This window comes from Oryx dammah, unplaced genomic scaffold (assembly GCF_014754425.2).
Source record: "Oryx dammah isolate SB20612 unplaced genomic scaffold, SCBI_Odam_1.1 HiC_scaffold_9, whole genome shotgun sequence".
NCBI classification, from domain to species: Eukaryota; Metazoa; Chordata; class Mammalia; order Artiodactyla; family Bovidae; genus Oryx; species Oryx dammah.
In genome coordinates this window covers 49,821,337-49,833,806 of record NW_024070193.1, presented here as the reverse complement: position 1 = coordinate 49,833,806, position 12,470 = coordinate 49,821,337, and the positions used below count along the sequence as shown (strand labels likewise).

The 12,470-nt window shown below is 39.5% G+C and overlaps 1 protein-coding gene across 14 annotated transcripts in view; it reads left to right on the top strand.

Annotated features, from left to right (window-relative positions):
* LRRFIP2 (LRR binding FLII interacting protein 2) overlaps window positions 1–12,470 on the top strand; it is a 110,814-nt gene that overhangs the window by 77,087 nt on the left and 21,257 nt on the right. For 9 of the 14 annotated variants that reach the window (XM_040246252.1, XM_040246247.1, XM_040246243.1 and 6 more), the window contains 2 exons: window positions 1,551–1,622; window positions 6,178–6,348. In XM_040246252.1, coding sequence (XP_040102186.1) covers window positions 1,551–1,622; window positions 6,178–6,348 — 243 coding nt within the window. The remainder of the gene's footprint in view (window positions 1–1,550; window positions 1,623–6,177; window positions 6,349–12,470) is intronic. The other 5 variants (XM_040246253.1, XM_040246248.1, XM_040246244.1 and 2 more) reach the window with 1 other exon arrangement.

Here is a 12,470-nt window from a genome sequence, read left to right as displayed (position 1 = left end):
GTCTATGAATGTCTATTTGCTGAGCATGCTGTTTGTGAGGAACGGGGCAAGGGTAATAATAAAAACTGCATTTATTCATTCATTCAGTGTTTTATCGAGCCTCAAGGTTCAGGCAGTAAAACATACTTTGGAAACCTGAGGAATTCACTGTTTCACATGGAAGACAAGTGGATATAAACCAGTAAAGCCAGGTGGTATGGTGGCTATCATAGTAGCAAGAGTAAGGCTGTGAAGGGAATTCAGAGAAGCATCGTCTAAATTGGAAGAGATAATGAAAGGCTTTTGAGGAGACAAGGAGTGAAGGAACAGTAAAAATTAACCAGGCAAAGAAGCCAAAGCGTGAAGGTGTTCTCTGATAAATTCGGAGAACCAGGTTATCTGTGTAGCACAGTTGCCAGAGGATAGGATGGAAAGTGAGGTTTCATAATGGATGAGAGAGGGGGCTGGAGAGGTAATGACGGGCCACATCCCAAAACACTGTGTGGCCGACTGAAAGGAATTCAGTTCACCCTGACAGCAGTGGGATATGAAGCAGGGAAGCAGTGCTATCTGATTTGCATTCCTAAAGGTTGACCACAGGCTGGAAGAAACCTTGGAGGCAAGAGCTGTTCCTCGGTGGTTGAACAGTGGGGAGGAGGTGAGCAAGTCAAAACTATAATGGGAGGGAATGCAGGCCGCTTCCTCTGAAGAGAGTGTTGGAGGCTAGAAGTTGATTGGTCAATAGACAGTGTTAAGAGAGGGTTTTTGCTTTCTTTTAAAGGCAGCCTTAGTTATTATTTTCATTGGTTGGATTGAGCCAGTAGAGAGAGACTGAAGTTAAGAAAGGAGAGGAATAACTGAACAGAAAGTGCCTGAGTGGGTGCGAGGAGTGTCCAGATAAGACTGGGGGGAGTTGGCCGCCCCTTCCCCCGACACAGTCGAGGAGGAGGGAGGGACTGTTAGTGACCGAATCAGATTGGAGTCGGTCAGGAGCAGGAGTCTGGTGTGTGATTCGGGCAGCTTGTACAGTGGGCTGAGGATTAGCAGAGGCTAGGGAGGACTGCTGCAGCGGCAGCGGCTGTGCAGGAGCGGCACAGGTCACGCTAGCTCTGGCTCTGAAGGGGCCGGTGTCATATCTAGTTTTACATTTTTTAAAAACTTCTGCATAACTCAGTAAAATTTTCAGCTTGTAATTAATTTGCTACATATTTTACTAGTTCTTGGTGAAGTGTTGTACTCAAAATTATTTAAATGATTTATACAATTTTCAAAATTGTGTTTTAAAAACTGTTATAAGCTATAGCTTTTGTCCATACACATCCTGCCCCCGTTTGCTAATATTGCTTCAACAGGAGTCAATGCCAAGAAAATGTTTACTCTATTGACTTGGTTACTCTAGGGCCTTCCCCAGCCCCACCATCACCTGCGCTGTTTGGAGTGGCAGTCACGTTTGTGTACTGTGACTTCTCTTCTTTGGGTCTGGTCTATTCAGAAGTAACTCGCATTTTCATGAACGCTTTGAGACTTTGCGCGTGTGGTTTTATGCAATGGCTCATTCCTATGTCCTGCAGGATATCTATGACCTTAAGGACCAGATTCAGGATGTAGAAGGGAGATACATGCAGGGGCTTAAAGAACTAAAGGTATCAGGGCCCTCTCTGCTGCCCAAGCATGCTCTCTGTGCATAGAAGTGTCAGCAACGGTGGCTTCACGGGTTCTCTTAACCCCACTGCACATGGCTTTACTAACAGTGTTTGTCTTTCAAGCATGTGCTTAACCTGCAGTGAAAGGCAAACTTCCAGTCTCTGCTGATATTTACATGTGTGGTGTAGTTTGTGGAATATTCAGCAAAAGATAGCCGGACTCAGTTTTTAAACCTTGTAAAAAACTTACATATCCCTTGTATCTTAGCCTTACAAAATTGAGTTAGCCAAAAACCTAAGAAATGTTCTAAGAATTTTTTTTTAATTGAGAATTAAACCTTAAAATTCTTCCAAGTTAAATAAAAGAGCATTGCCTATTTCTGTCACCAAATTCAGTCAGTGTTAGAAACAGGAGGAAGAAACATCTGAGAGAGAGAGAGAGCATTACCATAAATAACCCCTGTGGTGGAAAGACCCTGAAGCATGAGGACTATGTTTTGGTGTTGTTTTTATATATAGGTCAAAAAAGGTTACACACATCCAGTGCCTTAAAGAATTTGGAGGTAAATTTAACTAGGGATCTTCCCTGGTGGCTCAGAAGGTAAAGAATCTGCCTGCAGTGCAGGAGACCCGGGTTCAGTCCCTGGGTTGGGAAGATCCCCTGGAGAAGGGAATGGCCACTCCAGTCTTCTTGCCTGGAGAATTCCACGGGCTCTGGCTATATTCCATGGGGTCATAAAGAGACACGATTGAGCGACTAACACGTTCACTTTTTAAATGGTAGCAAGAATGGCTACCAGTTTTCCATAGAAGTGTAGGTGTGTGGCAGACCTTTTAGTTATAAATGGCACTTGATTATCATGCTCTTCCCTGTGTTTTCTTAAGAAGTCCAGGTCTAATATTATGAATTACTGTTTCTCTGAACACAGGTAGTTCCCTATTTAACATAGAAATAGACACCAGACCTGTAAAAAGATGTAAACAAGGTGTTCAGAAAGGTGACCTGGGCAGTGTCCCAGGAGCACAGTGTGAACCTAACAGGCAAAGCTCAGCTGCCCTGGCATGACTGGACTTGGGCCAACTACCAGCCAAAATCTTCATGCAGGTGATTGTGGCCCAGAGGGCACACAGTTAAGAATCAGGACCAGAAAGGGTGGGAAGGCCTGTGGAGAGCATTCCTGGGATGCCGGGACACCACTGACAGCCACGTGTGGGCATTGGCGAACAGCAGGACAATCGCAATTAGTGTGCCTATGTACTCCCTTAGCCTTTTTGCTCTCATCTTCAAGTTTTGGAGCTATGACTTGGAAGTATCTTAGATCAAGGGAACAAATCCAGGACTTTTCGATCAGTACATTCATTTTAAAGTATTGAATGTAACATAATGTATCAGGAAAGCAAATGATTCAGAAGAATTCTTACTTGTTTTTCATTTTATTTTGAACATTTTCCTCTTTTTGACCTACCATTTATTGCAGTCTTTGAAGGATACAGAAAACAGATTCACCTTATTTGAAACTCTGAATAGATAAGACCCCTTTTCCTAATTCATAGTTAGTATATAATTGAACTTGATTTCAGATTATGTTTAACCTTGAAATGAGTCTTTTAAACAGAAGAAAAAAATCATTTACGAAATCATCCAGTTGGTAGTCAAAGCACAGTGGTTGTCGATGTACCTATATCCTATTAAAAAAGAACGCTAGGTCATTGCTTATGACATTATTCTCAAGTATGTCTGCCTGTGAGGGGTGTTTTCCCACTCCAGCTTCCATCCATCGTCACCTGGATCTTATTAATAGCACAGATTGCTGGACTCGACTCCCAGATTTTCTCATTCAAAAAGTCTAGGATGGGGTTATTGAAAATTTGCATTTTTAGCCAGATCCTAGATAATGTTGTTGCTTCTAGTCTAGAACCTACACTGAAAATCAATTCCTAAGATACATTTAAGTAAACTAACTCCTTATGGGTATCACTGGTGTGAAATAGATTAAAATCATTAAAACGACCTTGACACTTAAACTAGTCCTCTGTGGTCTGTTGTTTAAAGAAAAGTAACTTCCATACATTTTATATGTTGTATCCTTGCAGCTGCTGCTTAAACTGGTGTTCATGTAGTCACACCCCATTTTTATGGGACTGAGTTGTGAGGATTTTTCTTTTTCTTTTTTTTCTTTTTTGCTATTTGTCTCTAAGATGGATCAGAATCATTCTAAATTCTGCACTGTATGGGGTTGGCCTAAAAGTTTGTTCATTTTTTTCTGGAAAAAAACCCCAAAACATTAATATACTCCTGATTTGCAAACAGTTAAGTATATGTATTTGTGTGTTTGTGTATCTTTATTAAGATAAAATCCACATGCCATAAAATTTACCTATTTAAAGTGTACAGTGTAGTGGTGTTTTTTTTTTTTTTTTTTCCGTCATAGTCACAGACTTGCACAGACATCACCAGTTTTACAGTATTTTCATTACCCCAGAAAGAAACCCTGTACTAATCAGCAGTTGTTCTCCATTCCTTCACTCCCAGACCACTAGTCAATGTTGTCTTTTGTGATTGACTTTTTACTTAATGTTTTCATCCAAGTCATAAGATTCATCCATGTCATAAGATGCATCTGTGTGTGTATGTGTGTGTGTATATATGTAAAAAACTGCTGGGTAACATTCCAGTGTATAGATTTACTACATTTTGTTTATCCATTTATTAGTTGATAGGCATTTGAATTGTTTACAGTTTGGATCTATTATGAATAATGCTGCTGTAAACATTTGTGTCCAGTTTTTTTGTATAGATATATCTTTTCATTTCTCTTGGGCAGATTATCTAGAAATAGAAGTGTTGGGTCATATGGCAACTCTATGTTTAACATTTTGACTTGCTCCCAGACTCTTTGCCCGAAGCAGCTGCACTGTTTTACATTGTCACTAGCAGTGTATGAGGATCCTGGTTTTTCCATTTCCTCACCGACACTTGTTATCTCTTTTTTTGATTATGTTAATAGCCATCCTGTTAAGTCTGGAGTAGTATCTCATTATGGTTTTGGTCTTATTTCTTTAATCACTAATGATATTAAGAATATTTTTATATTCTTACCATTTTATACCCTCTTTGGAGGAATACCTGTTCAAATCCTTTCCCATTTTAAAATTGAATTGTCTGTCTTTTAATTCTTGATTTCTAAGTGTTCTTTATATATTCTAAATACAGGTACCTTATCAGATAGAAGATTTACAAATGTTTTCTCCCATTTTTTGCATGGTCTTTTTTATTTTCTTGATGATATAGTTTGTAACATAGAAGTTTTTAATTTTGATGAAGTCTGCTTTTTTCTTTTGATTTCTTATCTGAGAAACCACTGCCTACTCCAAAGTCATAATGATTTACTTCTGTGTTTTGGGGGAAGAATTTTATAATTTTGGCTTTTAATTTAGGACTGTGATCCATTTTGAGTTAATTTCGGGGCATGGTGTGAGGTAGGAGTCCACCTTTATTTGCTTACATGTGGACCTCAGTTGCCCCAACATAATTTATGAAAAAACTATTTTTCCTACTGAGTTGTCTGGGCACCCTTGTCAAATATCAGTTAATCATAAATGTGTAAAGGATTCTGGACTCTCAGAACCCTCAGTTCAAATATCATTGCTCTTTTGTTAACATTTGCATCAGCATTTTAAAAATACAGAAGTGATGACTTTTTCTGTGTGAAATGTTTTTTCTTTTTAGCTTTAAAAATGTTGCTAGGTAATAGTAATCTACCAAAATAGAAGCAGCTATTTAAAAACAGACTGTAAGCTATTTTAGGCATAAAACTTTGAAGTGTATAAAAATTTAGGCATTTAGTGGTAGCACTTTTTTGGGAGTGGGGAGGGGGGCTCACAGCCGGGCTTGTGTTATCTGAGTTCCCCAGCCAGGGATTGAACCCAGGCCCTGCAGTGAAAGCATGGAGTCCTAACCACTCCAGGACCACCAGGGAATTCCCCTGGCAGCTCTTTTTAAAAAAGTAATTGTTTTTGTGTCGCTTATTTTAAATGGCTAATATTTGAATAATTTCCAGAGAAAATGTGAATACATTTATTAATATTATGCAGAACAGGAAAGTACTGAAAACACAGATCCAAGAAATGGTGAAATTCGAAGGAGTATGAAATTTGCTTATATAAAAAGAGGCTATATTCCCTGTCATTGCATTCAGAGTACCAGATAGCTTGTTGTTGAAAACTACAGGAGTAACATTTCTGAAAACATCAATGAGTCTTCGCTTTGTGACTTTTACACTGTGACTCTCACATGTTGTCTGCATGCCTTTTCGTCTTTCAGAGGCTACACTGCGGCTTGATTTTGTTTCCTTGGGTAGCACAGAGCCCATTAAGTGCTTATAATGGCGTCCTTGGCTTATTGTCGTCCTCCTGTTTTATGTGCATGTTACTAAACAGAGAGCTTCCAAAACTGCTTGTATTTTGCAAAAATGCATCTTCATGTGTTTGTGCCAGGGCTATAGGTGATGAATGTATTTGAGATAGTAGGCTGATGACTCTGACTTTCATTTAGGAGTCTTTGTCTGAAGTGGAAGAAAAATACAAGAAAGCCATGGTTTCCAATGCACAGTTAGACAATGAGAAGAACAACTTGATCTACCAAGTAGATACCCTCAAGGATGTTATTGAAGAGCAGGAGGAACAGATGGCAGAATTTTATAGAGAAAATGAAGAAAAATCAAAGGTAATTTGCTCATTTTACATCATGCCTTTCTCTGGGGTCAGAAAATTAAAACCTGCTATTTAAAAAGTACTGTTTCATTCTGTAAAATGGGGCCAGTAATACCTACAATCATAGTTCTGTGGTGAGGGGTTAATGATTATTATTGACTATGAAGTGTTTATTTGGCACATAGTATGTGTTCAGTGAATGGTTGTTAGTATTATCGATGAAGAATAAAGGAGAATTAAAAAAAATTTTTAAGTACTGGGTTTGATGGAAGAGGCCAGGGTCCCAGGGAGTGGTATTTCCTTCAAAACCGGTTGGTGCAAGGAAATCGGCAGAACATAAGACTGCCATTCCTGGAATATTTTCCTTTTTTAATTTTTATAAGATTTGATTTATTTTCATAAGGGGAAACTTATCACGTCCTTTAGTTTCTGAAAATAGAATGCAGTTCAAATTTTATCTTTATTTTCTGTCTCTTAATTAGACAATTACAGTGAATTACTTCTTCCTGTTATAACTGGAACTCTACAAAGCTCCAAAGGCTTTCAGTGAGATGGCTCGTTTTTTTCTCTTTTCTTATTTTTCTTCTTTACTCTCTCCTTTTCTTCTCTCATTTTTCAAGAGAACTTGTTTTCTAAATGATTGGGGAGAAGTCTTTAACCAGTTATTTGGAAACAGCAGTGTGGAGATGTGGATCAGAAATCAGCAGATGTTTTCTTTAGTGATTTGTAAGCTATACTGTTAAAATGTGCAGATGGAAAATAAAAGCCACTGCCCAAGGCCTGGCTTTGCCTTTTGACAGCCTCGGGAAACAAGTTGCGTTCCCTTAAAAGCATATTGGATTTTTTAAAAAGTGCTGAAATCAGCTCAAGCAGAGGACAGATGGATATTACTATGAAGAAATGAGTTGCAGTACATTGTATTTAAAAAAAAAAAAAAAGAATTTAGGAAATGTGCTTTGGTGAATTGTTAGAAGCAATAACAATCTGTATTTGTACATAATAAAGGGAGAAAAGGTGTTAATATAACCTCTAAGGGACCCACATTATTACTGTAGACTCTATAGGGATTTCTTGAGGACTGAAAATGCTCATTCCAGTCTGTTTTCATCACTTTTACAAAGTGTTACGAAGTATTTGCAGCAGGGTTAGGGGAAGGTGACTGCAGCCATGAAATTAAAAGATCCTTACTCCTTGGAAGGACAATTATGACCAACCTAGATAGCATATTGAAAAGCAGAGACATTACTTTGCCAACAAAGATCCGTCTAGTCAAGGCTATGGTTTTTCCAGTGGTCATGTATGGATGTGAGAGTTGGACTGTGAAGAAAGCTGAGCACCGAAGAATTGATGCTTTTGAACTGTGGTGTTGGAAAAGACTCTTGAGAGTCCCTTGGACTGCAAGGAGATCCAACCAGTCCCTTCTGAAGATCTGCCCTGGGATTTCTTTGGAAGAGTGAGTGAGTGAGTGAGTGAAGTCGCTCAGTCTTGTACGACTCTTTGCCACCCCATGGACTGTAGCCAACCAAGTTTCTCTGTCCATGGGATTCTCCAGGCAAGAATACTGGAGTGGGTTGCCATTTCCTTAAGGAATGATGCTAAAGCTGAAACTCCAGTACTTTGGCCACCTCATGTGAAGAGTTGACTCATTGGAAAAGACTCTGATGCTGGGAGGGATTGGGGGCAGGAGGAGAAGGGGACGACCGAGGATGAGATGGCTGGATGGTATCACCGACTCAATGGACGTGAGTCTGAGTGAACTCCGGAGTTGGTGATGGACAGGGAGGCGTGGCGTGCTGTGATTCATGGGGTCGCAAAGAGTTGGACGCGACTAAGCTGAACTGAACTGAACTAGGGGAAGGAAGGCTGAAGAGGCAGAGTGCAGGAGATTTTTAGGGCAGCAGTGGAAGGAAATGGCAGCCCACTCCAGTGTTCTTGCCTGGAGAATCCCAGGGGCGGGGGAACCTGGTGGGCTGCTGTCTGTGGGGTCGCAGAGTCGAACACAACTGAAGGGACTTAGCAGCAGCAGCTATTCTGTATCATACATTGTACATGTATCACAGCTCACAGAAAGTACAGCAGTGAGAGTGAACGCTGATGTCAGCTATGAGTGACGATGACGTGTCAGTGTAGGCTCATTGATGCAGCAAATATATCCCTCTGGTTTAGGATGTTAATAGTGGGGGAAGGCTGTTCTGGGAGTGGGGAGGGGGCTCAGGGGTATTTGGGAACTCTGTAGTTTCTGCTGGATTTTCCCTTAAACTCCTCGGAAAAAATAATGTCTGTAAACAAAACCATTAGGATAAGAAGACTTGCATCTAGATAACGTGATAGAGGTTTCTGGGTATTTTCACCTTGATGGCAGTGGCTCATTGACTAGGTGGTGATGTAGATGGGTTCCTCTTTGATTCTTCCTGTATCTCATCAGCCAGTTTTGGAGAGTCCAAGCCATCGTACTTTTCTTAGTCCTTGGACTCTCTTTCTACCTTGCCACACATTGTTCATGTCTGTTTCTGGCTCTTGCTTCTAATAGATGTGAAGAAGAGCTCATGCTATGTATTGAATGGTCGGTACTAAAATGAGTTCTTATCTTTCTATCTTCTCCAATGACCTTGAGCATTTAAAAAAAAAATCCCTACGATAAGCTGTTTTAACCAACTTCATTTTCCCTTCTATCATTTTCTAGGATATAGAGCTGTCTTAGTATACATAGAGTTGTGGTTTTTTTTTTTTTTAGTTTGTTTTTGTTTCTAAATCTTGTGCTTTTTGACTTTGAAAAGTCTGTGTGTTTTTTTTAATGCCCTGGGAATCTGCTTCAAATACGGTAATGTGGAAGACTTTGTGGGCATGTCTGTCTCTGATGCACCTTCAGCCCAACCTCTCTTCTCCTAAACAGATACTGCCTCACACAGGAGATGTTCCTGTTTGCTTTACACAGCAATATTCATGCCACCTTTCAAAATGTCTTTCTGTGTTTTCTGCTGGGATTATGGTAACTGCATCTTACATATTGTGTCTATACTTCAGGGACAGAATGCCTGGTTAGGAATGTCTGCATTATAGTAGGGAATTATTTTTCTTTTTTCTTTCCTTTGCTTTTTTTTTTTCTTTCAGTTTATCTGAGATATAACAAAATGTTTTATTGCAGGTTTTAAACAGACCCCCCCCCCCCGCAAAAAAAAGAGAGAGTGTATCATGAACTTTCCTGAACCCGTCACTGACCCCAAACAGGCCATCAGTGCATAGCCAGTTTTCCCAAGTCCACTTCCCCCACTCGGTTTGTTTGAAGCAAGTCCCATATTTCAATGTGAATTTATTATTTTCTTTATTTTTGGCCACACTGTATGGCTTGTGGGATCCTAGTTCCCTGACCAGGGATTGAACCCAGATCCTGGGCAGTATTAAGTGCCAAGTCCTAACCACTGGACCACCAGGATATTCCTGAATTTAATATGAATTTAAACTGTCCTCTCTTTTTAAAAATATAATGGCAAGACCATTTTATATCTGAGAAGTTAAGAAGTCCTTCATACTATATATCCTGTCATTGTTAAAATTTCAGTTGTTTCAAATGTGATAAATGATTTTTATTTTTTATGCTTAGAGTCTTGATGAGTTCCACACCTTGGAGTTGGTTGTCATGTCTTACAAATCTCTATTTATAGGCTTCCTTTCACCTCTTTTTCTCTCTTTCAGTTTATGGGTTGAAGAAACTGGACTGCTGGTCTTAACAGTTTCTGACAGTCTTGGGGATTTTGCTGTTTCATTAACACGGTTCTTTACTATGCTCCTTTTTCTTCTGTGTTTCCTATAAATAGTTAGATTTAGAGGTTTGATCATATGCGGGCTCAGTCTACTTCATAGGTTCTTTCCCTTCGGGAGGTCCAGGTATAGGGCATCTCTGTGATACTGAACAGGGTGTCCATTCCCACTAGTGGATTAGGGGTGGCAAAATGACATTCTGTATTTATCTTTACTGCTTTCTTTTATTTTTCCATCATTGTTTTAAAACAGCTTTATTGAGATATAATTCACATACCATATACTTGATCTATCTTAAGTATACAGTTCAGTGGGTTATTTTGCATCTTCACAGACAGATGCAACCACAACCAGTTCTGGAGTGCTTCATCACGTGAGAACGCAGACCGCGCACTCCAGCAGCCCTCTCGCTCTCAGCCCCTCAGCCCTCAGTGCCCACTGTTGGCTCTGCTTCATGTCCCTGTAGAGGTAGTTGCCTTTCATATCAGTGGAGGCATATACTGTGTAGTCTTTTAGAATTGGCCTCTTCCACTTTGGTTAATATTTTCAAGTTCATCTGTGTGGCACATGCATCTGTACTTCATTCAGATTTATAGCCTAAAAATACTCCATTGTATAGATATATACCATGATTATCCATGCGTGTATTGGTGGACTTTTTTTTCACTTTTTTATCTGTGATGAATTATGCTGCTATAACCATTTGTGTACAGTTTTTTGTGGGAACATTCGTCTTTCTTTTAAATATTATACCTGGGAGTGGAATTGCTGGGCATCCGGCGGCTCTGTGTTTAGACATTTAAGGAGTAACCAGACCCTTTTCCAGGTTGCTGCGCCGGTTCCCATTCCCTCCGGCGGTGTGTGCAGATGCTGATTTCTCCACATCCTCACCAACACTTGTTCTTATCTGAGTTTCTTCCTCGCCATCCGAGGAGATGTGGTTTTGGAATGCATTTCCCTGATGACTAATGATTTTGAGTAAATTTTGATATGTGTACTGTTTTTACATCTTCTGTGGAAAAATGTCTGTTCAGATCCTTTGCCCATTTTTAAATTGGATTATCTTTGTGTTATTGCATTGTTAGAGTTTGTATATTCTAGATCCAAGTTCCTTATCAGATACGTGGTTGGCAAATATTTTCTCCCATTCCATGACTTGTCTTTTCACTTGACTCTGCTTTATTTATTAGTGTAAATTGCCCCTCATCCCTTATTACTCAGTGAAACAGTTTACAGAGGAAAGGCAAGATAAAAGCATGGCTCTTTTCCTTTGTTTACAAGTTTTCAAAATAAGAAATTGTTTAGCATCCTCTCACAGTGACCAATTATTAATTATTTTTAAAAAACCATTATGAAGGCAGGAATTTGTTTGATGATTTCCATCCACTGTAGCTTTATTCTTACTGATTTTCAAGTTGTCCCACTTTTATCTAAAGTGAACATCTTCAGGTTGATTCCCAAGTAATTTCGACCTGAGTCTGTTTGGCTGTGATAGCTTCTTTGCTGGGTAGTGTAAGCAAGTTTTCAGGGCTTGTCTGGTACATCTTCTGCTGCAGACCTGAATCAGCTATTAGCCCAAGGAGCCCTGGTTTTCTTTCGCTGGAGCAGTGTGGGTGCTCAGGGTGCGTGCCACAATGTTGGTGACTGTCTCTAGACCTTTTCAGTGCTGTATGAGGGCGATGTGTATATGGGGTATTCTTTTGTTTTTAAGGTCAAAATATGTGTATAGTGCTAATTTATATTCAGACAGGATTCTTACCTGACCTCTCTGTTTTGCATATGCGTATCTCCTCCTTCTGAAACTACCCTTCCCAGTTCTCAGAGTCACTCGGGATGGGAGTGATTTTGTTATATTCTATTTTCATCGCTTTATTCCACAGTACCTAGAATAGCAATACCAGCATTACCACTAGCAGTATAATTACTGAAAATAGTTAAAAGCATGTTTGTTTTTTTGTGTTTGGTTGTTATTTTACTGCTAGGCTGTATATAGTACAACCATTGTTTTTAAAGTTACTTGAAATAGTTTCTCTGTGCTTATACCACTAACTGGATACATATAGCTAGGTTCACTACATTTTATAATCAATATTTAGGAATTGCTTTTTCAAATTTTTTATTATGAAATTATTTTTACTTTTAATTGTAAAAAAACATATAACAAAATTTACCATCTTAACTATTTTAAAGTGTGCATTTCATTAATGTTTATTCACATTGTTGTGTAACAGCTCTCGAAAACTTTTCATCTTGTAAAATTGAAACTCTGTATCCATTAAACACCCCCCACCGCCCCACCCCCCCAGTTCCTCCTCCTGCCCCCACCCAGTTCCTCCTCCTGCCCCCCACCCACTTCCTCCTCCTGCCTCCCACCCA